At 43.8% G+C, this 27931-nt stretch overlaps 1 protein-coding gene across 7 annotated transcripts; it reads left to right on the top strand.

The window, feature by feature from the left end:
* Window positions 1-334: 334 nt before the first annotated feature.
* Window positions 335-27931, top strand: RBBP6 (RB binding protein 6, ubiquitin ligase). Of its 7 annotated transcripts, XM_063171535.1 has the most exons (18): window positions 335-535; window positions 5580-5679; window positions 7500-7538; window positions 8177-8213; window positions 12739-12783; window positions 15170-15258; window positions 15378-15474; window positions 16010-16149; window positions 17006-17178; window positions 18031-18134; window positions 18584-18933; window positions 19758-19851; window positions 19940-20018; window positions 20108-20153; window positions 21277-21639; window positions 21986-22087; window positions 23485-25230; window positions 25925-27931. In XM_063171535.1, exons 1-18 carry the CDS (start codon window positions 370-372, stop codon window positions 27507-27509), a joined length of 5355 nt encoding a protein of 1784 aa, XP_063027605.1. In that variant the 5' UTR covers window positions 335-369; the 3' UTR covers window positions 27510-27931. The 7 variants fall into 7 exon arrangements, with proteins under 7 accessions (XP_063027605.1, XP_063027606.1, XP_063027607.1 ...); XM_063171536.1 differs by lacking the exon at window positions 7500-7538; XM_063171537.1 differs by lacking the exon at window positions 21986-22087.

Genomic DNA, 27931 nt, shown 5'->3' with positions numbered 1-27931 from the left:
CAGAGCCGAGCGGGGCCGAGTCCTAGTCGAGCCCGAACCAAGCGAGGCCGAGCCAGAGCCGAGCCCGAACCGAGCGGGGCCCGGGCCGGGTCGAGCGGGGCCGAGAGCAGGAGCCGGGCGGGCGCGCCGCGCTCGCCGAGGGCCGCGGTCGTTGCGGGGCGGGGGCCGCGGGCTCGCCACGATGGAGAGCTGAGGCCTGCCGAGCCCTGAGGCCGCGGCCCGGCCATGGCGCAGCGCCGCGGGCTCTGAGCGCCGCTCGCCGCCCCAGCGCCGCCGCCCCGGCCCCCGCGGGCCGTGCCCGACCCCCGCGGGCCCTGCCCGACCCCCGCGGCCCCGCCGCGCCAGAGCGGGCGCCGCCCGCGCCCCGCCATGTCGTGCGTGCACTACAAGTTCTCCTCCAAGCTCAACTATGACACGGTCACCTTCGACGGGCTGCACATCTCCCTGAGCGACCTCAAGCGCCAGATCATGGGCCGGGAGAAGCTGAAGGCGGCCGACTGCGACCTGCAGATCACCAACGCGCAGACCAAAGAAGGTGCGTGGGGTTCGGGGGCAGCGGTGATGGAGCGGTGGCTGCTGCGGGCTCGGAGCTGTTCCTTTGTAGCTGCTGCTCTCACAGCACCGTCCGAGCAGTTCTGCGTGCGGAGGTGCTGCAAAAGTTTGGGTTTCCTGGAGTTGTGGGTAAAATGGGGGCGATGGGGGGCAGGATGTGTGACCATAACAAACCTGCCTGCTTTCTCTGAAATCTGGCAGAGAAATGTGAAGGTTATCACAAGGAGTATAGCGCATGGCTAATTTCAATGAGGGAAGAAAAGTGTGTTTGATGACTGAACTTTGTCGTCAATTTCTCTTTGCCCTCTTCATTGGAAAGTGCTTTGCTGCTTTTTTTACCCGCCTTTCATTGAAGACAAGTGCCCCTTGCAGTAATTGCTTGCAAGCAACAATTTGTATCGAGTGTATCACTGAGTTACAATTTCTGCAGACCCTTAAAGCCTCTCTCACAATCAGCGTTCTGTGTAGTAAAATTACTCGGGGGAATTCGTGTTAATGTAAGTTTTCCAAACAAAAGACGCCGTAGTTTGGATACTGCTGAGCATCATTTCATCATTCTTGTCTAATGTTGTTTTGATTTTTTTTTTCTTCCTGGCACTTAATGCTTGCTGTATCAGGGCAGTCCTGAAGTTTTATGGCGGAACATTTACAGTGAATGTATGTAAGAAATACATGTTTACAGTGAATATATGTTTTTTGGGAAGTCATAAATTCTCTTAAATCTAATAAATAGTGCTTGATTCTGTGGTGTGAATATGGGTTTGTGTTACTATGATGCTTCGGTTAGGTAATGTGCCATCCTGATAAGTTTGAATGTGATTAAAGACTTCGGAGTGTGACTTTTCAGAAACAAAAAGAATTGTATTTTCATTCCTGCAACGTTAAACCTTTTTCTTTCCCCATCCTGTGGTTCTGTGTCTCAGCAGTTTTTTCCTTTGAAAGTTGTAAGAGAAAAAAGATGCAGGTAAATATCCCCTCATGAGGTATTACTGCAGCATCCATGGTACCAGATTGACCAGGGAGTTACTTTGTTTTCACATGTAACCAGAGTCCAGGGAAGGAAAGGGCTTTGCCTCACTAGAAGCTGCTGTTGCCTCAAGGTGAAGTTAAAAAAGGATGGTCCTGAGTCTGCTAGGCAGGTTGTGTTGCACTTTAACCTCTAAAAAATGAGTATAAAATTTTAAATATATAACTATGTAAAATACATAATTTTAAATTCTATATTAGTGATACACATGCTTATTGAAGCTTTCCTAAGGGTGATTTCCATGTGAAAAGGCAAAAATCTCTCTGTGGTTTGCAAAGCATAGCTAGAGAATGTATTTCCAAATTCTGTGTATGTCAAATCTTTGGTTCATATGCATAATTGTGAATCTCAGTTTTTTATTAATCAGATGTAAATGCTTAAATTAACCTGCAGAAATTAAAATAACAACTAGACTGGGATATTCTACCTAAGTGGGATGTTAGGAATTCTTACGTGTGGACATAAGTATTGGGTTTTTTAACTTTGTCTATTCAGGAGTCCTGAGTAAATGTTAAAATGATCTTTGGAAAGAACAAAATGAGCCGTGATTGGTCCAAGATCCTGGAAGCTTTTACAGTTCTGGAGCTGTTACTTTTCCTAATGGAAAGCTAGTAATAGGAGAACTGCTAAAATAGGCCAAAAGTACACAGGATTTTAAATATCAGTGGGAAAAAAGGATCTGATGGACTGTGTAAGATTCTGGGAATGCAAAATGGGTGGGTGGGACCTGTTTTATGTAGGGGGTTCCTATTCCATACCTGCTATCAAGGCATGTTCTCTAAAGCCTGTGCTCGAGATTGGTGCTTTTAAACTTGCCTCCATTTCATTGGATCTGGATTATTTTACTTGTCTTCTATGACAGGTGTTCCTAGAATATTGTGGAAGAGCTGTGAGCTCCACAACAGAGGTCTCTTGAGTGCTCTTTCCTGTGCTGTGACATTCTGAAACAGAACACTAGGAAAATGTGCAGTACTTACAGGGCAAAATACCAAGAAAATAAACCCCAAAGTTGGCTCTGAGCTGGTGTGGGACGGCTGAATGGTTTTGGGGCAGAGTAGTGCCCCAGCAGTTCAGGCTGACACCACATCAGAGCCCAGAGGGCCCTAAAGCAGGGCAGGTGGTGTAATGCGATTAATGATTGGGAGTTGGGTGGATTTGAGGGACTCATCCCTTCAGAGCAGGGCAGGGGCTCTCGTGGGGCCAGAGCTGTGCAAACAGTGCCGTGGAGATTCCCTGGGCTGTGTGACCTCCTGAGCCGGCTTGTTCCAGATCAGGGATTCCTGTTCTGGGGGAAGCAGAAAATCCAGCATGAGTGGCCCTGTCTGTTACTCTGCAAGTTTCAAGGGTGCCTTCGTAGCCAGCTACAGCAGTGGCTTGTCCCAAAGTGAGCAAGTGATGGTGATGAGAACAGAGTTAAATCCTGTCTAGGGAGAAAATGTGTTCCAGGGAATTCCCTGTGTTCTGGTGGGGCAGCCTGGCATGTTGGCAGGCATTGCAGCTCTTACCTGCACATCCTTCTCCCAGCAGCTGCTTAGCAAGGCTTTTCCCTGCCCTGGCACACCTTGGCTTGCATTCCCAGGACTCGTGGTGAGTTCTGTACTCCACCTGAGTGAAAAACCTCTCAGAGTGCTCAGAGCTGTTTGGGCAATGCTGGCAGATAAACCGTGAATGAAAGCAGGCCAGAAAATAACATGGGAACTTTTGTCACTAATTTGTTTATAGCATACATAAACACAAATTATTAAAACTAGCAGAAATTCTTATAATAGATAAATTTAAAAGCGGGGGTTTTAAATTGCTCATTCAGTATGAAGCAGCGTAAACTTGCCAGCAAATCTGAGCTCTTTGCACCTAGCTGTAAGAAGGCTGTGGACACTGATGCAGTAGTTGATGTCAGATTTCTGTGTCAGTGTGAGGCAGCAGTCAGCTGACTAACTAGTTTGCCTCCATTCATGCCTTGAAATACTTAATCTGGACTCTTTCAAGCTACTATTTTCTTGTAGGATAAACAGCAAGTTTTAGACTGTTGTGTCTCTTCTGCTCTAAGCTTTAATATCCAGATTTTTCTTTGTTTTTACAGTCATTTTGTGTTAGTTGGGTACTTACAATCACAGCTCAGATTGAGAAATTCCAGTAGCCACTTCCTGGCCATCACTGGTGGTAAAACAAGTTTGAACTATATGGGAATGGCAGTGAACAATGCTGCTGCCTCCAGCTTGGAGCGTTTCTGTTGGAGCTCTGCTTGGACACATGTGAGCAGTAGCTGTGTGGAGTTGGCCTCACTGCTCACCTTGAGGTGTGGAGTCATGGAGAGACAGGGGCAGACACAAGTAGAAACAGCTGCTCTGGGCTTCCAGAACTGCAGCTGGCACCATCTTCCAGGTGTTTGTCTCAGCCTCAGCGCTGCTTGAGCTCCTTCTCCATCAGAAAGTCCCGCTGTGGCCTCTTTGACAGGTGGCTGTGTGAGGAGCAGAGCTCCAGGGCTTGTGTCAGGATGTGGCTTCTGTAAGAGCTGCTGTTTCTGTCACTGCTAGTCCTTTCACCCACAGTTTTAAACTGCTCTGCAGTCCAGAGGAGTCTCACTGTTCGGTTCCCTGGGGGGATGATCAGAAATTAGTTTCAGCTAAATGATTTCTCACTTTTCTGAAGAAATGTTCTGTTAGCTGGAAATAGAAGTAAAACTTTAATTTCATGGTTGAAGTGATGTCTTCTGCTAGGTATGTTTTGGTCTAAGGGAGGTTCCTGCCTGTAGGAATAATATACTGAAAAATTGAGCATAAATTGTGAGATACTCGTATTTTGTGTGTGATCACTGAGCAAACTCATCCTGACAAAGCTTGACTAGATATATAACAGTACTAGGTTTCAGACCAGTGCTTTGATTCAGTCTGCAGAGGTAAGGGATTGGAATAACTAACACTGCAGGCACATCACAGGGAAGGACTTCTCATGGTGCTTTACAATATTTAGTCATATACAGCCTGTGTAAGTTCTGTATAAAAACCATTCTTATGAAGAGGGCTTTGCATTTTAAGTTTATTCAAAGTGTCTGAGAATTGGATTTTTCTTTGGGCCTTATGTAAAAGGTCAGGGGGCTTTTCTTCTTTTCAGACAACCAGCACAGTACAGGCCCAGGCAGAGCAGGGATGGCTCCAGGCACATGCTGTTTTCCAAAGGCTTTTCAAGACTTCAGAAGTCATTTTGTTTGAGTCTCTCTTCTCTACAGAGAGTGAGTGGAAAGAACTTGTGTCCCTCTGGTTAATTCAGACTAGATTGTGAGCTTAAGGGAGGAGGTACCACTTTAGTTTGAGCCACTTGTGTCCTGCTTGTGAAAGCAGCTCAGAAACCCCCAAGTTTTCGTGCTCCAGACTCCAGTGCTGTCGGTTTCAGTTGCATTTCTCTGTCAGGCCCTGAGCAGCTGCCCAGCCTGCTTGGGGACGGTGCAGCTCCAAGCACAGAGCTGGTGCCTCTGCTGTTCTGTCAGGCCTGAGCAGGGCAGCAGAGGGGAGTCAGGGGTACTTAACAAGCTGAAAGCAGTGCTGCAGAGTTTCCCTGCTTTAGCTGATGCCTGGTTTGTTCAGGACAAGTATTCACAGACTTTACAATCTGTTTTATGCAGGTGAGGTTCAGCTTTGGTTTGTTTTGCTCCAGAGATCTCTTGGTTTCATAGCCAAACAGAAGCAAAAACAGCTTAAAACAGATCAGGGAAAAACCTCATGAATTATCAGACTCTACTTTAGTGCAATTTGAAACCATTTTGCTCCTGGCATTCAAACTAACTTTAAAAACTGAAAATTATTTTGCTGCTTGTGCTTGATAATCAAACCTGAAGATTCCTTGACAGGTGCTGCTGGTGTGTTGAGAGGATGAAAGCTTGATGTTATGTATAAAATTTTGCTTTTAGATCTGTAACGGGATTCTCGAAAGTGCTCTGTAATTACCTATTAAATACATTCTTATAAATTGACTAATGTTTTTTCTGTATTGATGTCGTTTCCAGAATACACCGATGATAGTGCTCTGATTCCCAAGAACTCATCGGTGATTGTGAGGAGAATCCCCATTGGAGGAGTTAAAGCTACCAGCAAAACATACGTTATGTAAGTACTGCGAACATTCTCTTGTTTGGGAGGGGTCAGTGTGCCCACCTTGTTATTGACAGCACTTGCAGAGGCACTGGGCTTGTAACTTGCTTGTTAAAACTGCTGCTGGTGTTTGTAGTCATGGGGTAGCTTTCAAAGTCTCTGTCCCAAAGGAGACTTAGATTTTGGTGTTCAGACACCAGCAGTGGTAACTTTGGAGATGATTCTATTGAGCTTGGTTTGGAGTTTATTTTTCTGAGATTCAAATTTTCTGAAATTCCTGTTTCCTCTACATGGGGAGATTCCTTATAATATGTGTCTGCCTTTTTAACAAAGGCAGGTATACATTCATGAACTTAGCATTCGTTCATGGCTCAAAAGAGTTTGATTCTGGGTGTTGGACTGTCACCTGCATTTGGGGGAGGTGGGGCAGGATATGACAGGTATTTTTCTGCCTCAGACATGGGGGAGTTATATAGTAGTCATAGAGGAAAGACCAAGGGTTGCCAGCTGGTAAGCCATGCAAACAAGGAGTTTCATTCCTAAGTGACTCCTGTGTGTTTCCTAAACACACAGTATCTGTTTGAGGCAAGAGATAAAGAACCATACCCTAAAGGGTACTGGCTTTTGTGCAAGTACCATGAAATAAACAGTTAATCCTGTCCAGAGTCAAATCTCAGAAGCAGTTCAGCACATTACCAAATGTACTGGGTACCTTTCTGAGTCCGTCTGTACCCGAGCTGGGATCTGTGCTCCATATTTTAGTTCTGTATTTCTGAGGTTTACACCTGATTCTCTGTCCTCAGTATTGATTGAAATCACAGAGACTCAAATGCAATCCTGACTCCAGGATTATGGCTGCATTGATGTTTTCATACAGTCCAGATCCTTAAAGCCATGCCTCTTCACCACCAGCAGGAGATATTATTAGCTTGTGGTTTTGCCATGTCTTTCTAATGTTGGTTCTCAGGAAAGTACCCTAAGGAGTTACAGTGTGTCTTGAACAAACAATACAGCAGCATCCTGGTACCCATGAACCATTGGCAAGCAAAATCCCCGAATGGATGTGGCTCTGCATGTAACCTTGGGGCATGTTACTGCAGCAGTTGGTGCAGTGCTTCCCAGCTCTCCCTCAGGATTCTGCCCGCCAGCTTTGTGCCTGTAAACACAGCCTTGCTTTGGGGCTCGTTTCACTGAGTGCTGTCCTGCCAGTGCACCTTGCCTGGTGCTGTAAAGTCCTCCAGAGAATCAAAGCTGGCAGCAAAGATTCTGTCACTACTGGTGTGGGGGATCAGCAAAGAACAGCACTGCTGTGGTAGATTTGGAAATTAACCAGGCAGATGAGCCTTCTGTTCCCCAGCTGGAAACACTGCAGAAACCACTGACAGGGTGGTTAATGTTTGGGGATGGGGAATGTCTGCTGGGATGGTGAGAGGCCTTCAGAAAGGCACTACTCACCTTGCAGTAAATGGCTGGAGCAGCTATTGTGTGGTAATCCAAAGTATTTCCTCACCTCCTCACCCTCAGGAGGTATAATTGGGAGCCTGGGGGTGTTCAGCAGTGGCAGGAAGCTGAGCCTCTCCATTGGCATGTAAATTCCCCAGCAGCCTTGCATTGCTTCTGCTCATGGGACTCTTGGGATGATGCGTGGATTGTTTGTTAGCTCTCTCGGTGGCTGCATGAGTGGTTCACGATGAGGAGCATGCAGGTCCACACCACCGAGTATGTGGAATCTCAGCAAGTTTTCAAATGTAAAGCGTATTTCCTAAAATATTGTAAAGTATTCAAGATTATCTTATAGCAAATTCTGGCAATTAAGACCTTTTTTTTTGTCACAGGACTCCTAAATCGCACAAAATCCTAGAAACTACTTTCAGGTGACATTTCTACTACTACTTTTAGTCAATATAGCATATGTAACATGTTTAATATTTTGGCACTTTGATGGCTAAATATAGTAGATCTCTGAACACAGTGCTTGGGCTTCCACAAAGCAACACTGTTCTAGCACTGTTCAGTGCTGCTGACACTGTTATGTTGCCCCTTTGTCACATGACTGTTTTTCACTTGAGCAAACTTGCACTTGTAGATTATCACTGTTCTTCACTGAAACTGAAGCCCTGTACCTGGTACCTGTGTGCCTTTCCAGGGATGTACATGTTGGCCAAAGCTGCCCCACGCTTTGGTGATTGATTATTTGAGAACACAGAACTCTAGTACAGACTTCACATGGATTTGATACTTGGAGAGCAGAGACAAAATGTCTCATGACTTCCTCTTGCACTGTTGTGTTCTAGATCTGTAAGTCTTGAGTAATTTGTGACAATGTAGAAATGTGATTTTGGGGTGTTTTTTAGTTGCACCAAATGTACCAAGAGAGAACAGTTTATGTTACAAATAAATGTCTATGTTCGCTAGAGTATTGGAGCATAATGTGATGTTCAGGTTCTGGAATCTTTGTGTCGGGTACAAATGATTTGTTTCAAATTCTCATCACCTTTATTTCTTCTTCTAGAAGTCGAAGTGAGCCAGTGAGTGGGACATCAAAAGCAGTATGTAAAAACACAATCTCACACTTTTTTTCCTACACACTGCACTTAGTTCTAAACAATGCAGCCTTTTATTAATTTGCCAAACGTTAACTTAATATATTTTCCAGTAAAACCTAGTGTATGTTGTAAATACTTTGTATTTGATTCAGCATAGTAAAAACTGGGTAATGCCATCATTTGCAGAGTTCTAATGTGAATATTGGTATTTGTGCCTAGTAATGCATTGTATTTCATATTGAATATGCCAGAATCTCTCCTGTATGACTCTGTGTTGTACAGATAATGTATGATCGTTTCCAGATCCTGTAGGCTCAAGGTTTGCACACTGAACATGGTGCCATGTTCTACATCTGTCTGTCTATAGCTAGTGATATGTATGTTTGTATAGGTTGTTGTGTGCTTTTTGTTTCTTGCAATAAAAACTGTTTGGAGTGTATTTTTTGCCATTTTCACATTGTATCACTTAGCTTTTGTTTTTAAATACCTTTTTTTTGCCTAATGGTTTTTGAAAATGTTATCAAAAACCACTGAGAAATCATTATTGTGAAACTTGGTGCTGTTCCTTACTTTTGACTTGGGGGTTCAAACAAATACCAAACCCAGCATATCCCAGATGTTTTCAGGACAGTTCTGTGCAGATAAATGATTCCTTCTTATGTCCTTAAATATTTGGGTATTTGTTCCTGAAACTGTGTAATTGAAGTGATATTGTTTGGGCCCTCCTGAGTACAGAAATGTCTTTAATAGCCTGACGTGAATTTCAATATCGCTGCTACACAGAGTGGTATTCTAAAGTTCTGCATTTGATTCTTTCCCCTTTATCTGATAAAGCAGTTTAGTTCAGCAGTTTGTCTGCAAATGACAATATCTAACACAAATTTTGGCACCAAGTTAGAGCCTGGGGCATTTGGGAGTGAAATCCCTGTCACTTTTCTTAACTTCTGCCTGCAGCACATTTTTGGGTCTGGGTGACTCCAGGGCTGGCTGCTGCTTTAATTCCCAAAGGTTAAGCCTTTCTTTAGTATACCACCACTTGGAATTCACATTTGAAAAAGGGGCAGCATTTTCCTTCAGGTTTGCAAACACTTGTACTGCTGCTAACGGATAATCCCACACGGAAACCCGTGCCTGGTGATGGGCTAGATCTTAATGTGCCACTTGGGTCAGTACTGTGTGCAACTGTGTTTTTCCAATAGTCCTTAGAGTATCAAAGTACTATTTGGTGGGGTTTATTTTTTATCTTTATTTTAAGTATAACTGCTTCTCCTTCACTAGACTGGTGTGAGGCATTACACTAACCCTGGATCATTGGATCTGATCACTTGATCAGCTATTAGGATAACTTAATTTAGAAATTCCTGAACTCTGGGGCTGTGTTCTGGGAAGAATGCAGCCTCTGGTTCCCATGGAAACAATCAACTTCAAATTGCAAACTTACTGTGTGTAGGTCTAAAACCACTAAATGTAACATCCATAATTCTGTTGCTGATTGATTGCAATTCCTTTTGGAGATGAATGCCTCTCATTGTGAGTTGGAGTTAGTTGCACTGGCCCAGTGACCCTAGCAGTTAATGTAATGCATTTATGTAAACCACGTTTATAGTATTTGATCTAATTCAGAAGGGTTTTTATTTCTTGAAAACAGTTCTTTTTCTTTTTGTTTACTAGCATGTGTATAAACACAAACCACATGTTCATAAATAAAGTTAACATTCTTTTAGCCTCGTGTGTTCCCTGGCATGTCTGTATTACATCTTACCATAAGCTAACGTAGATGTGTCAAAAAGAAAAAAGGAGAAATCCCAGAGTGGGAGGGAAAACAGTGTGAGTGAGAACTAACAGCAGGAAAGGAAAAGCTAAGCCATTCCCTGGTGTGCTCTGACTGTCCCTGGTCTGGGAGGGTGGAAGCCTTGAATCCCTCTGTACAGGCCCTCTCTCACTGGAAAAGCCCTGCAGCCTCAGCAGCTTCTGGGGCTAGGAACACAAAGAGTTTATTCTTAAAGTTAATTCAGGTCTTGGTGCGGGGGGATTGTTTGCCTTTTTTTTTTTTTTTTTTAACACAAATATTTCTGCATGTATTTCAGAGCAGAAGCTGGGTCTTGTGTAGTTGGAGTAAATCACTAGGAATCTTGTCAGTTATTGATGGAGAGTAAAGCTGCAGAGTTAAAATCAGTTTTCTTTTTTTAATGGATGCACAAAAGCTTCTTCTTTTGAGTACTTTTTCATTGTCATAGTGCCGTACCAGGTGCCATCCCAGCCTTGGCCAGCCATACCAGGGCGTGGAGCCTGGGAGAGGCTGCGGAAGGGCTGAGCTGTGCTCGTGGGGTCAGCACCAGGGGCACACCTGGAGCCTCCCTGGCTGACCTTGTGTGTAGCCAGGCTTGGCTCTGGGGAAAGCCCTGGCATGTCAGTGTAGCACTCCAGCAGTGAGATCAGCCTCTTCCTCCTCTTTTCTGTCCTCTTGCCCACTTGGCTTGCTGTTAGTTTCTGTTTAGTCTGCTGTACAACATGCGAGTTAAAACATCAGCTGTTGAGTTTAGGGTTTGGGGGTTACTCTTTCTGGGTTGTGTTTTGGTTTTTTAACAATACTTCTGCAGTGTTATCTTAGGGTTGCCTGCAAATTCATAGAGATGTTGTTTCTACTCGACCATTTTGAGGGACTGCCAGGAAATAGTTCATTAGAAATCTAAAAGGAAAAATATTGGAGAAAATATAGGATGGTTGAAGGATGGCCATGGGCAAATGCGCTGATGAGTACATTAACTGTCTGTTTGCTCCTTCTGGTAACTGTTCAATATCACCTCCTTTAAGAAATTAGACTGTTGCCTGCAGGCTGTGTAATAGCAGCTTCCTGAAAAAAGAATTAATAGTTTATTAACTGTTTGTGTTTCAGTTCCTGGTCAGTACTAGACCTAAAGCTTTCCTAATTTCTTGTTTGTTTCTGAAAAAACACAAAATTATAGCTGTGCTTGCCCTGAGAGAATGCTGGTCTGCTTTTTCATGTGTAAAAGAGTGGCATATGGAGGATGAAGCTTCAAAATGCTTGTGCAGACCTCCTTTTGAACAGAACTAGGTACAAAATATTCTGGAAGGAAGGAGAGATGAATCTTGTGGTACAACTTGCAGTGGAATGAAGGTCTTTTTGTCTAGATCTCTGTGTTCCTCTTCAAAGGAAGAAGACTTTAGTCTCAAAGCATCAAGAGCTCTTTAGTCAGTAATGCAGGGATACTGTGTGTACTTTCCTGAAAACACAGAACAGGAACAACTTAGTGGTGTGAGGAATCATCTTGTGCATGGAAATACCTTTTCCCAGTCTACTAAAACTGTTCCCTCGAATTCTCTACTACGTTAGGTAGCAAAGGACAAGACCTTTTTTAAGGAAAGGTTTTAATCTCTTTGCTGACCTGTTTAGTGACTTCTTGGAGAGCTGTTCAGTTCACATTGTGAACTTTTATTCTATGTTTTTGAGCAGGTTAGATGTAGTAAGCAGTGATTCAGGTATCTTTCTGGTACTGTTGTGTTAGCTCAAGTGCTGCTAGTGGCATGATAAAATTCAATGTACTGCAGAAGGAACTAGATCGAGTTAACCTTTTTACTTTGGCAAAACTGCTTTTCAGCACTAGTTGTCTGGCTTCTAGCCTGAGGATGTCATTCCTGAGAGCTGTTCCATAGGCAACTGGGAGGAGAAAAATGGAGACAAAAATTCCAGGCTTGTGCTCTGAATCCATGTCTTTTTCATCAGGAGTATGCTTTGCAATTTCCTTTGTTCATTTAGTATTGGGCTGCTATTAAAGATCAGGTTTGGTCTGATTGCAAGGAATCATCTAAATTCTCATTGATTTGGGTGGTAGGGCCTATGGTCTAGTAATATACAAGAAATCAGTTTTTAAATTTTTATAGTCTACTCTGTCATTACAAACACCTTTATTTAAATTATTTAAGCAGTTGGCTTTTCTCCAGAAGTGACAGGTTGTGGCTGCTGTTCTAGATTGGCTTGTATTTGGGTTTATTTGGGTACTGACAGGAGGGGCAGAGTGTGTTTTGGGGCTGCTGGGGATGGCCTTCATTCTGACAGGACAGCTCTGGGTTCACAAAATCATCGCTGTGTGCATACAGAAATGATGAGACATTCACTCATTCATTTGCAAACTACACTAATACTATGTTACCTGGAGTGATACTTCTTCCTCAACTAAACTTAAATATTTTTTAAAATCCTTTTTAGCTGAAAATTCACAACTTCCCATTACTATTTTGAAAGAGGTCCCTCTCTGAGATATTCTGAACAATAAGTAGATCTCCAGTGGGGTTGGTTATTTTAATTTCTTCTCATAAGCACATAGATACTCTTAAGCCATCATAGGTTTGGACTTTGTTTTGAATAAATACAAATTACACTGGGTTGGGATTTCCTTTGGGTGACACTCAGGGGGATGTAGTGCAGGCATTCAGATTATAGTAGAGGTTAACTGTTGTTGTGTTTTGACTGTAGAACTTGAATATGTGTTTAATTTTTTGTGAACAGATTGATGACTCTTCTGCATCTATTTCTCTGGCCCAGCTTACTAAGGTATATATATATATATATATATATTCTTGTCAAATACTTCAAAAGTGTTTGCTTCCTATTTTTAAATTGATACTGTGACCTATTGGTGAATAACTGTTGTAATTGAAAGCCCCCTTTAATTTTTATTAACCTAAAGTATTTATTTTAACTTTAAAATGTGTGTATATTTTGATACTATCCTGTAAAGAGTAGTTCCCAGTTTGGGAAGATAGAAGGGGGAGTACCTTATCAGCCTCAGCATAATGTTGCAGTATTACTCATCCTCAAGACACAAAGAAGAAGCTCTTCAGAAGCTGTTTTACCGTTTTTCATACGTTTCATTAATTTTACGTTGGAAACTAACCCAGTTTGTACAGAAGAATTTAATTGGCTGTAAGTTACGGACATTCCAGGGGGGTGTGACCACCACAAGAGAAGCGGTTCTGTACCATGGACAATTGCATGGCTATTTTTGAATCCCTAGTCATAGTTACAGACCCATTCTCTGAATGCTGCACAATTCCATAAATTGTGGGATCTATACAGTGGACAACCCGATCTAATTTGTTTGAACGCAGACTGTGTAAATTGTGTAAATGTACCTCATTGTTTATAGGAATATACCAATGTGTACGTGTGGCATCTGAGCAGCTGTGACCTTTTGAAACTGTTGTAATGCCATGTTTTGCTCGGGAACTGCTTGCATTTTTGCTCACCAATGTGTAATTTGTCTGGGAAAGCACTAGTGACTGCACTGTGTGGACAGCCGAGTGCTCAACCACCAGTCCCTAAAGCTACAGCCAGTAGAGTAGGCAGGGCCTGAGGCAGAGCAGCTAGTTCTTTGTCAGCAAGATAAAGGCTGGAGTTCATTTCTAATAAAAAGAAATCTCTTCCCACTGGTAACTTGGTAACTTTTCCCCTCTTCGCTACAGAAATTAAATTGTATACATTTGGCCAAAAAAAAACCCCATTATATATAAATATCTCTAGTTTGGAAGGTAGCCACCCAAGGAATTGGTTCCCATTAGTGCTGTCCCTAAATGTGTGCTCGGGTCTGTAACCTCATGTGAAGTTTTACTCTAAAGTGTGCAAAGCTGTCCAAGGGGTGGGGGTACACATTTAAGCTTTTGAGGATATTGAAGTAGTTCAGAAATGGCAGGAAGATGACACCAAGTGGCTCAGCACTGTTACTCCCTCTAACAGCTCTAGTGCAGCCCGGCTCAGCACGGAGGCAATGTGTTAACAGTTCTCTGGTGATTATTACTATGTATGAAATGCCATATTTGAATTTTGGTCTATTCCTACTAATGTTTTGTGGCTTTTGGATGTGTTTTGTAAACCGTTTGGGTTCAAACAAATTAGTCAAGTATTATCTGTAAAGCTTTCTGTAACTGTTAATGGAAATGATTTCATAGTTGGCGATCCGGATTCTGTTACTGTGGAGAAACTGTGTATATGAAACAACCATTTAATAAAATGTTGAAACTAGTTGGTTGCTTTTGTGAATGAATGCATACAAAACCAAACCATGAGTGCTTGAGCTGAGTGATAGGTGCTTGAAGGCCCAAGTCATTTGCAGTCACTCCCTTAGACCCTGCTTGTATCTGGACTAGTGTGTAATAAAAATATTTGAACAAATATGACTTAAAAATCAGCTGACTTCAGTAATTTGAAGGTCTAGTTGTACAGAAGGTTTATATTAAAATTTGTGTGTTAAAAGGACATAGTCAACTGGAAAAAAACTAAGATAGTCTTCACTCTAGTTAAGTCACAGGAAGAAGTTAGGAGGGGGAACATGCAGTTTGCACTCCCTGCAGCTCCTGCTGGGCAAATCTCTGCTGTAAAGAATTTTGCTTTGCTGAGAGTTTGCAAAATCCTTTAGTACTTTTAATACTTGTATGTCTGAAGCTGAGTTTCAGCAAACAAACCTAACTGCCCCACCTCTGCAGTTCTGTGTCCTTTTAATACTACAAAATGTAAATAATGCTGCTTGTATCCATCTTAATTCCTTGTCCAGTGGAGAGCTTCTCCTGAATATAGTCTGGAGCTTAAAAATCAGCATTAAAAATACTGGATATTGTTGTTTATCTACACATAGCTTCAGTCATCTGAAGGAAATTGGATTGGTTACACAAGTCTTGCTGTAAGGTACAAACAGAGCCTAAGGTTTGAGTGCCCAAGAGTGCTCTTTTCTAGTAGGTTCTCAGGCACATAAACATCATGTCATGGCATAAGGACTCCCCAGACCATCTTCAGCACAAATCTGTTTGGTATAAGCAGCTGCTCTCATGCAAGCTCAGTTAGTGTAGTGCTGCTCTTTACAGGATTGGATGAGTGGTGTTGTCTTGGGCTGTGTGGGCTTAAATGTGTTTCTAATGTGTGTGTCAAATAATTACCTGTTGCACAGACTGCCAATCTGGCTGAAGCCAATGCTTCCGAGGAGGATAAAATAAAAGCTATGATGACACAGTCTGGCCATGAATATGATCCAGTCAAGTAAGTGTTGCTAACATGGAACTCGTTCTTTGAAGTTGATGTAAAAATTGTAGAGCTGGTTTGTTTAAATAAGAGAGACACATTAATCTCTTTTCCTTTTTTCCCCCAAAAACTTGCAGTTACATGAAGAAACCCGTGGGGCCACCTCCACCCTCCTACACCTGTTTTCGCTGTGGCAAACCTGGGCACTACATAAAGAACTGTCCAACAAATGGGGTAAGACTTGGGGGCCTTGGGGGGTGCTCAGTTTTTAGTTTTTATCTGGAGAGTTACATAACAAACGTGAATACAGTAAGAATTGTGTATTTTGGTGTGAAGTACAGAGGTTACATGGCAGTGTTGCAAAACCCTTTGGATTTAAGAAAAACCTGGAATTGTAAAATTTTCTTTTCGTTAGGTCAGAGGCACTAAATATTCCCATAGATCTTTTCTGTGAATCCCTATGCTAGAAATATCTCAAAACAAGTTTCTCCAAGCCCTGAGTCCAGCTCCCTCTGAATTGCCCTTTGGAGGAGGAGCCAGTTTGAGGGATTTCACCCTTCAGGAATCTGTAGTTAAGCCAAAGAATGTCAATGAGTTCAAAACATTGTTCTAGCCTCTGGAACACCCTGGCTGCATTCATTTAGGGAAAAGGGTATTTTAGTCCCTTACACTAGGTAAGAGGAGAGGGTTAAAGGTTTTTGTGCTTAAAATAGTCACTGAAATCTCATTTTCAGTGTGGTTCTTGAAATACGTCTGCCTTTCTTAACAGGACAAAAATTTCGAGTCTGTTCCCAGAATTAAAAAAAGCACAGGAATTCCAAGAAGTTTTATGATGGAGGTGAAGGACCCCAACACAAAGGGTGCCATGCTGACCAACACTGGGAAATATGCAATTCCAACCATAGATGCGTAAGTATGGAATTGGTTGGACTGATCCCAAAGGGGAATGGGAGAAACCAGACAGAGATGCACAAGTGGCGGTGCAGCTACGTTGGCCAGCACCTGGACATGTGGGGAGGAAGCATTGGCACTGGATTTCAGCTTTAAAGTCCATGCTGCTGCCTAACAACAAAGAGGGGGGTCCTCACACCCCTGGGAGCTGGTTAAACATGGGGTGTGCTGAGACTATTTCTGCAGAACATTCCACCAGCATTTGTAATTGGGGTTATTCTCTCTGGGAACTCCTTTTGATTCTAGTTTGTCTTTCAAAGGTTTCATGTAAAACGTAATAAAGCAGCTGTTGGACTGTGACTCCCTCCCTCAGATGTGAAGCAGGCTTAATTTTTCGTCTTGCTATAAACTAGGAAAACACTTGTGTGTGCTGAGCACAGTGGCTGTTCTAAAATACTCTTGGTAGCCCTTCTGGTTTTCTCACCTGGATGTCCTTTTTTGGAAGCTGTAACACAGACTTCTTTCACTTGGAAAATGTCATTACTGGGATACCAGCTTTATCCTGAGCCTCCAATTTACATTTAGCCTCTGGCAAAGGAGATTCATGTCACCTGATATAAGCTGTCAAATGTTTTTCTAGTCTGAACTGATTTCTTAGCTGATCCACTGAACTGGATAGCTCTGCAGGAGAATTCCTCCCTCCTTCTTCTTATGTTAGGGCTATAGAAAAGTAGCTCAAACTAAACAGCTGTATTTAGGAAGGCCAGTGGAGAGGGAGAAGAATACCACATATTGTCTTTTTTTTATAAAATTCAAAGCTTGGAAGAGTTTTCCCTTTAACTTCTTTCTTTTGCTTTCCCCACTCTACTTCCAGGGAAGCTTATGCTATAGGAAAGAAGGAGAAGCCTCCCTTCCTACCTGAGGAGCCATCCTCCTCCTCAGAAGAAGATGATCCTATTCCAGATGAGCTGTTGTGTCTCATTTGTAAGGATATAATGACGGATGCAGTTGTTATTCCCTGCTGTGGAAACAGTTACTGTGATGAATGTAAGTGTTACTGCCAAATTTGTTAATTTCAGACATCAAATTTGATTTTCTGAGAGCAGAAATAGGAGATAAGGAAATTGCTGTGTTAGTTCTGTTAAATACTTCAGCGTGTCATGAGCAGGGAAAGACTCTTCTTGTGTAGATGGTGAAAAAAAGGTAGAAAGCTTTTTTCCTTCCTTAGGTTTCTAGTTAAATCCTGTTTACCTGCAGAGGGAAGAGGATGAGGGAAGTGCATATTAGTGCAGGTGGTTACAGTATTAGATATAGAATGCATTTATTTTGTCCACAGCCCTTTCCCTCACACAGAATTATGTATCCAGCTTTGGGCACTTAGTGCGGACTACAAAGAACTGATGTTGAGGCATTTCGTCCACATGCTTCCCTAGAGCTGGTTAAAACCTTCAGAAATCAAACCTCATGATTTTTTGAAATGTGTTTTGTTCATTAACATGGAATGACTTTTTGCTGTACTAGAGTGGAAAAAAGACCAATTGAGCTGTCACATGCCAGTCTGCTCTGCATCTTTACATATTACCGCAATTAAATATTGACCCTTTGCTGTATGCTAGAAATTGTTGTAGAATTTCAGAGTGGTTTGAGTTGGCCTTCCACTAGCCCAGCTTGCTCCAAGTCCCATCCAAACTAGTCTTGAACACTTCCAGGGATGCTACATCTTCTCTGGGCAACCTGTTCCTCTGCCAGTTTTTCCCACTATAGAACATGAACAGCTCCATGCTTGCGGTTTAAGACCATATTTCCCCATTAATCATATGCTTGTTTTTGTAATTAATGAGAATGAAAAAGTTTACTTAGTTTGGCTATAAACTACTTAAATATTCTAATTATTCCCAGGTATTAGAACAGCACTGCTGGAGTCCGAGGAACACACCTGCCCTACCTGCCATCAGACAGATGTTTCTCCTGATGCTTTAATCGCCAATAAGTTTCTGCGCCAGGTAATGTTGTGACTTTAGCCTGAACTCTTTGTTAGAAAAATCTATTTGTAAAGAGTTGAAATGGGTGAAAATATTAATTTAGATCTCCTTAAGCAAGGCTGAACTCAACAAAACTAAGTTTACTTTTCAAATACGTGATCTGTTTTTACAGAAGCCTACTGCTCATTAGAGACAATCTGGCAAATTCAGGATACACATGTCTTTAATGGGATGTCCTCACTTTCAAATTGGGTGTTAACAGCAAAGTACTTTTAATGCAGAGACTCTGAGGTACCAGTCATTGATACCAGAGTTCCATAGGGTGTGTTCATAGCTGTTTGTTAGTTGGTTTAGGATTAATAGCACTTACAGGAACACACAGTGATTTTCCTGTAGAAATGCTTTTGTTCATATTCATATTTCTACTGAAGTTTATTATCACCTTCTCAAACATGTTTCCCTACCTCTAGGCTGTCAACAACTTCAAGAATGAAACCGGTTACACAAAAAGGCTCCGTAAGATTCAGCAGCAGCAGCAGCAGCAGCAGCTGCCGCCACCCCCGCCGCCACCGCCGCCGCTGATGCGGCAGACGATCACGCGCACCCTGCAGCCGCTGATGCGGCCGGCCATGGCCCGGCAGCAGGACCCGCTCATGATCCCGCTGGCCTCGCTGGCCTCCCGCTCCGCCCTCTCCTCCCTGGGCCCCGGGCCGTCCATGGCAGCTGGGCTGCCGGTCAATCCGTCTTCTGTGGTTGTCTCCGATCTCCCTCCGGCAGTGTCCCTCTCTCTCCGTGGGGAAAAGCCAGATGGACCTTTTCGGTAAGGAGATCTGGAGATCAACAGCAATGTAAAAGAAATCAAAATGCTCAGGTTAGATTTTTCTTGAGCTTTGCAGCTAGCAAAGTGTATCATTAGTGAAAGCTGAAGGTCACTGTGGAACTTGTGGTTCTGTTTTTGCTTGGAATGAGGACAATTCAGTAAGCAGAACATGCAGGAATTTTCTTGGCAGTATTTTTGTTAGGTTCCCCTACCAGTCATTCAGCGCAAGTTTGCCCTGAAGAAGGGACTGGTTTTGATTTGAAGTGGCCAGCCATTCATAGAGTACCCATTTATTTCCATTAGACCTTAGTGTCTCATTATTTTCTCTTTATTACTGAGGAAATAATATTTTCATGTAAAAATCTGTTACGAGTGTTTAGGGTTACATCCTTTAATCCTGCTGCCTTGGATGCACAGAACCAGTGTGTGCAGAGGGCTGCCAGGCTCAGCTGTGCCATCAGTACAAGGATCACGATTCAAAGGAGCACAGAAACATTTTCTAATGGAATTTCAGTTCTTGTATCTTCCAAAGCTGAGGTTCAGTGCACAGGTTATATGGATTCTCATCCTTTCAAGTGCTGCTTAATCAAATATTTTTCCAGAGAGCTTCCTCACTAAATGCCAACATCCCAACAGACTCCTCAGCAGTGCTTCCTCTGGAGCCTGGCAACTTCACAGGTGTAAATCTGGTGAAGATTATTTTAAAATATGTTTTTTATTTAGTGAAATCAGCCTTTTCTCACCTTGGACTTTATATTTAAAAATATTTATTATATTTCAATTCAAAGCAGTGTTTCGATAATAAAAATGTTTTGTTTTTGTAGTGATGCCGATGCTGTTTTGCCTCCTGCTCTGATGACTGCTGCTGAGCTTTCCAAATCTTCCCCTTTGTCAATCAGCAGTTTGTTGGAAGAGAAGGTAGATTTTATTTCATCACATAATCACATACAATGATTCTTATGTTCTAGTAGAGCTTGTTTTGTGACTGTTTGCATTTATTCCCAAGGGCTATCAGGTTCCTGTACTGAGACAGCCAGCGATACCAAGTCTTCTGGGCCCTCAAGGACAATCAATACCTACAACTGGTAAGAAACTAGAACTTAGAATTTTGTCCAAAAAGTTGTCTTCAGATAAACTTACTGGGACTTTTTTTTTCCTGTCCCTGCTGCAAAAGGTCATCCAATGAGAGCTGGTGCACTTCGCAGGCCAGGCTGGGAGCTGTAAGTATTCAACAGAAATTGAATGTATTACTAGTTGTAACCAGTTGTAAATTAATCTGTAACACATCGCTTAGACAACAGCTGATTTATAATGAAATAATAGTTGTGGAGAATTCAAGTGGTAATTAATTTTCAAGTGGCTTCATTTAAATTAACTTTAACAAAGGGGACCTGTGCTTACAGTAAGATTATTGAAAAATAAAACTCCAGTACATAATTGAAGAGAAGATTCTGACTAATGAACACTTTTTGGGAAGCCTAAATTACATATAAAAATTAAATGTAATTAAAAGATCAAATGGAAAAGCACCCTTTTGATTGCTGACTGAATAGGGCTGAAGAAATTGATTTCCCAGTAGAAATCACCCTCCAACGTTCTTTCTTTAACAACTTAGTTGATACTGATTGAGCAAATTATTGAAAAATTAGAGGCTGTTATTTTTATGACAGTTTTGTATCTCTGCAGTTTAGTCATCACAAAGTGCCAAGCTCCTTTTTCTCATTAGAGAGAGGAGCCTGTTTATCTGTTATCACAGCATCAAATTAGTCCTTCATTCGTTAGAGATTTGTTACAGCCAGGCTGTAAGGGTCATTGTTTTTATAAAGTCTGAAAGATATATCAAAACAAAATCCAGCATCCGTCCCCCAGATTATCTAAAATCTCAAATCCAGTAAACAAGAAAAAAACAATTCAGGGACAAGAACAGGCCAATGCATCGCGAGGCAGGAGCTCAGGAAGCAAATGTAGGAGAGGTTAGGAGAGTTGTGAGAGGTGAGTTAATTCCTGCGCAGTGCTCGGAAGCCCGGGAGTGCAGAGCTCAAGGTGTGTCCAGCAGGGGCAGAGGAGCAGTGGGTGCTTGGCTCGTGGGAGATGGGGGTCTCATGGCAGCCTCGCCCGCAGTCCCAAAGCTGAGTGTAAGGAGAGAAGGCTGAGGGAGCTGCTGGGGCGAAGATGTGCAAGGCAAGTACGAGGCTCCAGGACTGAGTTTAGTCTCGAGCGAACAGAAAGCCGGAGACCAGTGAGAACCAGGAGTGCTCCCGCCGTGCTGCCGCTTCGCTTTCCTCTGTACGCTCAGGGCAGGCTGTGACAAACAGTGACACGTGTTTTTGGGTTTCTTTAAAGTTCAAATCGAGGACGCCCGCACAGTGACCGTGCCCAAAGGACTCAGGCCCCATCACTGCCAGCATCAGCACCAGTCTTTGTGCCTGTGCCTCCACCTCCCTTGTATCCTCCACCACCCCATGCTCTTCCTCTTCCTCCGGGGGTACCACCACCACAGTTTCCTCCTCAGTTTCCACCTGGGCAGCCTCCATCCGCTGGGTACACTGTCCCCCCTCCCGGATATCCCCCAGCTCCTGCAAACATGTCATCAGCTTGGGTCCCAACAGCAGTGCCAGCGGCTCATTCAAACACCATCCCAACGACACAAGCACCTCCTCTCTCTAGGGAGGAGTTTTACAGAGAGCAACGGAGGCTTAAAGAGGAGTAAGTATTTGGCTCACTAACGTTGCCTTGTTTTCATGTCTGTATCGGGGGAGCGTATTGGACTGCGATTACGCTAAAGTGCATCTGACCTAGCAAAAGTGACATAGCGTTTCTTCCAATATACTTTTTCATCGCAGATGGTAAATATGCAAAGCTAAACCAAGACAAATGTAATTCTAGAACTTTTCCTAAAACTTGTAGGAACTGTTTTTGCTTAAATAGGATGTTCACCTTTTGCATTGCATGCAGTAAACATTTTCTCATATTGGCCATGTTTTGTTTCTTGATGTCTTTTGTAATAAAGGTCAAACTATAATTGTAATAAAGGTCAAACTTATTTTAACAGGGAAAAGAAAAAGTCCAAACTTGATGAGTTTACAAATGATTTTGCTAAGGAATTGATGGAATATAAAAAGATTCAAAAGGAGCGTAGGCGTTCGTTTTCCAGGTAACTGCTTTACATGTCCGTAATGGAGAAGCAGATTGTCTAGAGGAATCAGGAGGAGTTCCACTCCACCTCCCTGTCTTTAGATTGATTGGATGATTGAGGGATGAGCAGTGACAGGAGTGTCATATGCAAGTTATTGGCTCCAGTGTGGCAGAGATTGCAGGTGACTGAATTAGCGTTGGGCAGCAGGCGCTGAGGAGCGCTAAGCATCTGTCTTGCTAAGGTATCTCTGCAGTGGTATCCTTCACTGCCTGACAGCCCTGAGGAGGCCAGGAGCAGAATAGCTGTAAGGGCTGCATTTTCAGCGTCTCGCTATTCTGATTGTAACTGAGCAGTCCAAGCAGTTTGGAGGAGATAGGTGAGAGAAATCATCCTCATTTCTGCTTTTGTCCATCTCATGTTGGTACATGAGATGTTTGAACCTAGACTGCAGACTGGGGGCTTTCACTTGTTGGGTGACGTTGTTAAATTTTTATTGGGAATTAAAAGCTGAGACTTATTTTTAAGGAAATCTGAAAATGGTGAGGGACTTGGAGCGGAGGAATGATGCTAATGAACATATGAATCATGTGAAATGATTCATTAAAAAACAGTAGAAGAAAACCTGAGGGTAGCTGCTGTTTTCTGTCCCCAGATATCCCTTGGGCAGGAGTAGTTGTTAGCAGTGCTGTCAGGAGCTTTCCCAGAGTCATGGCACTGGGGCATGTGACTAGAGACTGAGGGTAGAAGCTTTTAGATGGGATTTTTCTTGCAATGCAGTCACTTGCCTTGGTTATTGCTGGAGGGATGTGCAGGATGTTTTTGGGACACCTGCCTGGCAGTGTGGATTCCACAGGCCTGTCAGTAGGTCCTTTGCAGTATTGGGATTGTGCATCCTGTCCAAACTCCCAAAAAAGGGTGCAGTTAATAGACCGAGCTGGTGTTTTAACATTGGGCTTTGCTGTCTTCAGGCTATGTGGTGTTTTCTGGGTGTGATTCTGCACTGTAGCCACTCAGATTTGCTCTTTTTTCATCTTACTGCAACAAAAATGATTTGCACTGCATGTGGTTGCCGAGTAGTGACAAATGTGCGTGTTCCCATACCAGTAGAGGCCAGTGTAACCACCTGAAATCTGTCCGTAGCTCTGGTAGCTCATGTGATAGAGTGAGTGGAAGTAGACTGACCCTTCTGTGTGTTCTGACACTAACAAAGCAGCAGCTGTTCTGTCTTGTGAGCAGAAACTTTTACGTGTTATCAAGTTCTTCAATTCGCAGTAGCTTTATGTCAGCAGCTGAAAGAAGCTTTGACATAAGCATGTGGAGAGGAAAGAAAAAATAAGTGTGGGAGGAAAAGATTTGAAGAGAAAGACTGTTTGGAATTAACTTCATCTGTTTTTTTTTTGTTGTGTTTTTTTAAGGTCCAAGTCTCCCTATAGTGCTTCATCTTACTCTAGAAGCTCATACACCTACTCCAAGTCACGCTCAGGTTCGTCGCGCTCCCGCTCCTACTCGCGCTCCTTCAGCCGCTCCCACTCCCGCTCCTACTCGCGGTCGCCGCCCTATCAGAGACGAGGCAAAGGGAAGAGTCGGAACTACCGCTCCCGCTCGCGCTCGCACGGCTACCACCGCTCGCGCTCCCGCTCGCCCCCGTACCGGCGCTACCACTCCCGCTCCAGGTCTCCGGTGTTCCGGGGCCAGTCCCCCACCAAACGGACGGTCCCGCAGGGCGAGGCCGAGCGCGAGTACTTCAACCGCTACCGAGAGGTGCCCCCGTACGACATGAAGGCCTACTACGGCCGCTCGGTGGACTTCAGAGACCCCTTTGAGAAGGAGAGGTACAGAGAGTGGGAGAGGAACTACAGAGAGTGGTACGAGAAGTTTTACAAGGGCTATGCTGTGGGCGCTCAGCCACGGCCTCCAGTGAGCAGAGAGAACTTCTCTCCAGAACGGTTTGGCCCACCTGGGACCAGACGAGAGAATTCACCGTATGCTCGGGGACGGAGGGAGGAGTATCCTGCTGGGCAGAGCCACAGGAATCGTAATGTAGCTGGAAACTACCCCGAAAAGCCCGGGAGAGAGAGCCATGGCATCAAAGATCCTACAAAATCAAAAGAGAAGGAGGTGGAAAATCCACTGGGAGATGGAAAAGGCAATAAACATAAAAAACACCGGAAGAGAAGAAAAGGGGATGAGAATGAAGGATTTCCCAACGTTGAGCTGTTAGAAGGGGCAAGAAAACCAAGAGAGCCAGTTCCAGCAGAAGATGCTAAAACAGACTCTCTGTTCATGCTGCCAAGCAGGGATGATGCCACCCCTGTAAGGGATGAGCCCATGGAAGCGGATTCCATTGCTTTCAAACCAGTGTCTGAAAAGGAGAAAAAAGAGAAGGATAAGCCAAAAGCAAAGGTTGAGAAAACAAAGCGGAAAGTAGAAGTGGCGGCTGCTCCAAAGAAAGACAGCGTAGCAAAGCCAGCTAAAGCTTCCCAGGAAAAGGTGGACCCCGATCGCGAAAAATCTCCTCGAACGGAACCTCCTGTGAAAAAAGTCAAAGAGGAGCTGCCAAAACCAGACAGTGTTAAAACCTCTTCCTCTCAGAAAGATGAGAAGACTCTTGGTACACCACGGAAGGCTCATCCCAAAGTGACAAAGGACCACCCAGAAGCCAGACCAGCCAAGGAGGAGAAGGCAAAGAAAGAACACCCTAAAGAAGCCAAGGCAGAGAAGCCCTCCAGCAAGGAGGAGAAGTCAAAGAAACCTGCTGAGAAAAGCAAACTTTCTGATGCCAAACTTGAGAAAAGGAAAAGAAAAGCAGAGGAAAAGGCCGATAAAGAACATGAGGCCACTTCTGCAAAGGCCTATAAACCTGAAAGTGCAGAATTGAAAACATCACCCAAGGGGAAGGCTGAGCCCGAGGGGGAGAAAGGAGAGCGGACCCCAGAAAAGGATAAAGCTGCTTTTCTTAACAACCCATCCAAAAAGATTAAACTTAACCGAGAAACTGGAAAAAAGATTGTGAGTGGAGAAAATGTGCCACCTGGAAAAGAAGCTGTGGAGAAACCTGAGCCCAGCAGCAGCAAAGTTAAAGCGGAAAAGACAAAGGGAAAAACAAGGAGGAAAGTGACAGCAGCTGATGGCGGTAGCTCAACTCTTGTGGATTACACCAGGTACCCCAGGCAGTTCTTGTTCTTTTCCTTTTCTTTCTTTCCTCCTCCCCTCCTCCAGTTGTTTATGGGGCTTAAGGAAAGGAACAGCTAAATTTGTGCTAAACAAGGGAATAATCCATGATCTTCCTTATGAGACTGTACATGGGTCAAACTCAGCTGTTGTTAAGGAAAACGAGCAGTTTGTACTGCACAGGAAGCTGGTGTAGGGTTCATTTGCTGATGATGCAAACTCAAAGCATTTAAGACATCTGTTGAAGACTTAAGATAGTGTCTTGGTAATCTAAAAAGTATTTAAAATGTCCATTTTTCTAAGGAAGAACTGGGGCATAAGGATAAAACTTTGCCTGTCTGTACCTCTCCATAATTGCTTGCTTTCATGTTGAAAGAAGAATGGATATCTAATTTATCTGCCATTGGGAGAAATAGGACATGAAGGAATTACCAGATCAGACAGTCCCCAATCTGATAATCTTGTGTCTTTCTTAATTAAATGTATAGTAGCAAGATACTAAATTAATTGATTGCTCATAATCTCAGCCAGTGGACTCAGCCTTTCTCTTGTCTGTTCCCTTAATTGAACATCCTTAAGGAAAATGCTGAGAATTTAGAATTGAAACACAAGCCAGTTTATAAAATGTTCCCAGAGCTGGCTGTGTGTGCATCCCATTACTAATGTCCGTGTTTTTCCTCCCAGCACGAGTTCCACTGGGGGAAGCCCTGTCAGGAAGCCTGAGGAGAAGCCAGACACCAAACGAACTGTCATTAAGACCCTGGAGGAGTATAACAACGACATAACAGCCCCTGCTGAGGATGTCATTATCATGATCCAGGTCCCTCAGTCCAAGTGGGATAAAGATGACTTTGAGTCTGAAGAGGAAGACATCAAATCCACCACCCAGGTGCCCCCAACTGTAGGAAAACCAACCAGTGTTATCAAACCTGTGAGTGCAAAGGCACCAAACCCCCTCAAACACACTGAAAAGGAGACAGAGCCTCTGGAGAAAATACAGAAGGCTGCAAAAGAGACAAGTTATGAGAGCACCCAACACGATGCCAAGAGTTCAAAAAGTTCCTTGTCAAGTGAAAAAGGTAAAACCAAAGACCGGGATCATTCTTTGTCAGACAAGGACAGTTCTGAGAAGAGGAAGAGCAGTGTTCAGCCAGAAAAAGAGCACTCAGAACGAACAGTTGAACAAGGAAATGGAAAAACTGTATCTCAGTCTTCTAAAGATGGCAGATCTTCAGAGAAGCATGACAGTGGCCGTAGCTCCTCTGTGAAGGACTTCACTCCCAACCGGGACAAGAAGTCTGACCATGATGGCAGCAGGGAGCATTCGAGTTCCAAGCGCAGAGATGAGAAGAGTGAATCAGGACGGAGGAAAGACTCCCCATCCCGGATCAGAGACTCCACAGCAGTGCAGAAGAGCAAACCGAGAGAGGAGCGCGCGGAGCCACCCAAGAAGGGCCCTGCGGAGGCCAAGCGGAGCAGCTACAGCCCCCCGCGGGAGCGCAAGCCCGCCGAGCACAAAGCCGTGCACGAGCCCAAGCGCCCCGCTGAGGAACACAAACCCCCGGACAAAAACCCGGGCAAGGAGAAGGAGAAGGAAAAAGAGAAGCATGTCCCGGAAGTCAAGAGCAATAAGGAGAAAGAGCCAGGTGGGAATAAGCCACCGGTGAAACAGGACTCGCCAGAAGTTAAAGTGGAGAAGGAGAACGTGGTGGGTCAGAGCGATAAAGGCGCGGCGAAGCCCAAGCCGCCGGTGAGCAGCGCCGCGCGCCTCTCGTCCGACCTCACCCGCGAGACTGACGAGGCCGCTTTCGTGCCAGACTACAACGAGAGCGACAGCGAGAGCAACGTGTCTGCAAAGGACGAGGAGGCTGCGGGGAAAACGCCCAAAGAGGCGAAGGAAAAGGCTGTGGATAAAGCGAAAGAGGAGGCGGTGGCCCCGGCTCCCGCCGAGCAGCCAGAGGTGGGCAGGAGCCAGAGCCAGAGCAGCCCCAGCGTCAGCCGCAGCCGCAGCCACAGCCCCTCTGAGAGCCAGACACGCAGCCACAGCAGCAGTGCCAGCTCAGGGGAGAGCCAGGACAGCAAGAAAAAGAAAAAGAAGAAAGAGAAGAAGAAGCACAAGAAGCACAAGAAACATAAGAAGCATAAGAAACACATGGGAAATGAAACAGAATTGGAAAAGAGCCAAAAACACAAACACAAGAAGAAAAAATCGAAGAAGAGCAAAGATAAAGAGAAAGACGACCAAAAAGTGAAATCTGTCACGACATAAACCGACAGATAGTGAAAAAATGACTTAATTACTAAGTCATCTGTATGATCTTTGTTAAAATGTAAACGACTTCAAGCGTTGTAAATAATGACATGAAAGACCCTGTGCTGCACTTAAAATATTGCTGCTTGATTATTTGATTTTTACATCAGAGCTTTATAAAAGTGAACATTTTGTACAGAATTGTGAGTTGTGACCATGTAACATGAAAGGTTTTGCTGGGGCATCTTCTTTTTAACCACCGTTAATTATTTTGGGTGGAGTTTACTGTACTGTGAAGATTTTCACATTTGGGTTTTTTTTAATTGCCTGGCAGAAGCAGCTGGTACCAGTTACCAAATACCAGCGGATAAAATGCAGAATACATTACAGCCCTGTTATGTCACTTTTTGATTACAATAAAAAAAGTTTTCAATAAATGA

This window comes from Melospiza melodia, chromosome 18 (assembly GCF_035770615.1).
Source record: "Melospiza melodia melodia isolate bMelMel2 chromosome 18, bMelMel2.pri, whole genome shotgun sequence".
Taxonomy (NCBI): domain Eukaryota; kingdom Metazoa; phylum Chordata; class Aves; order Passeriformes; family Passerellidae; genus Melospiza; species Melospiza melodia.
This window is presented reverse-complemented; position numbering and strand designations above follow the sequence as displayed.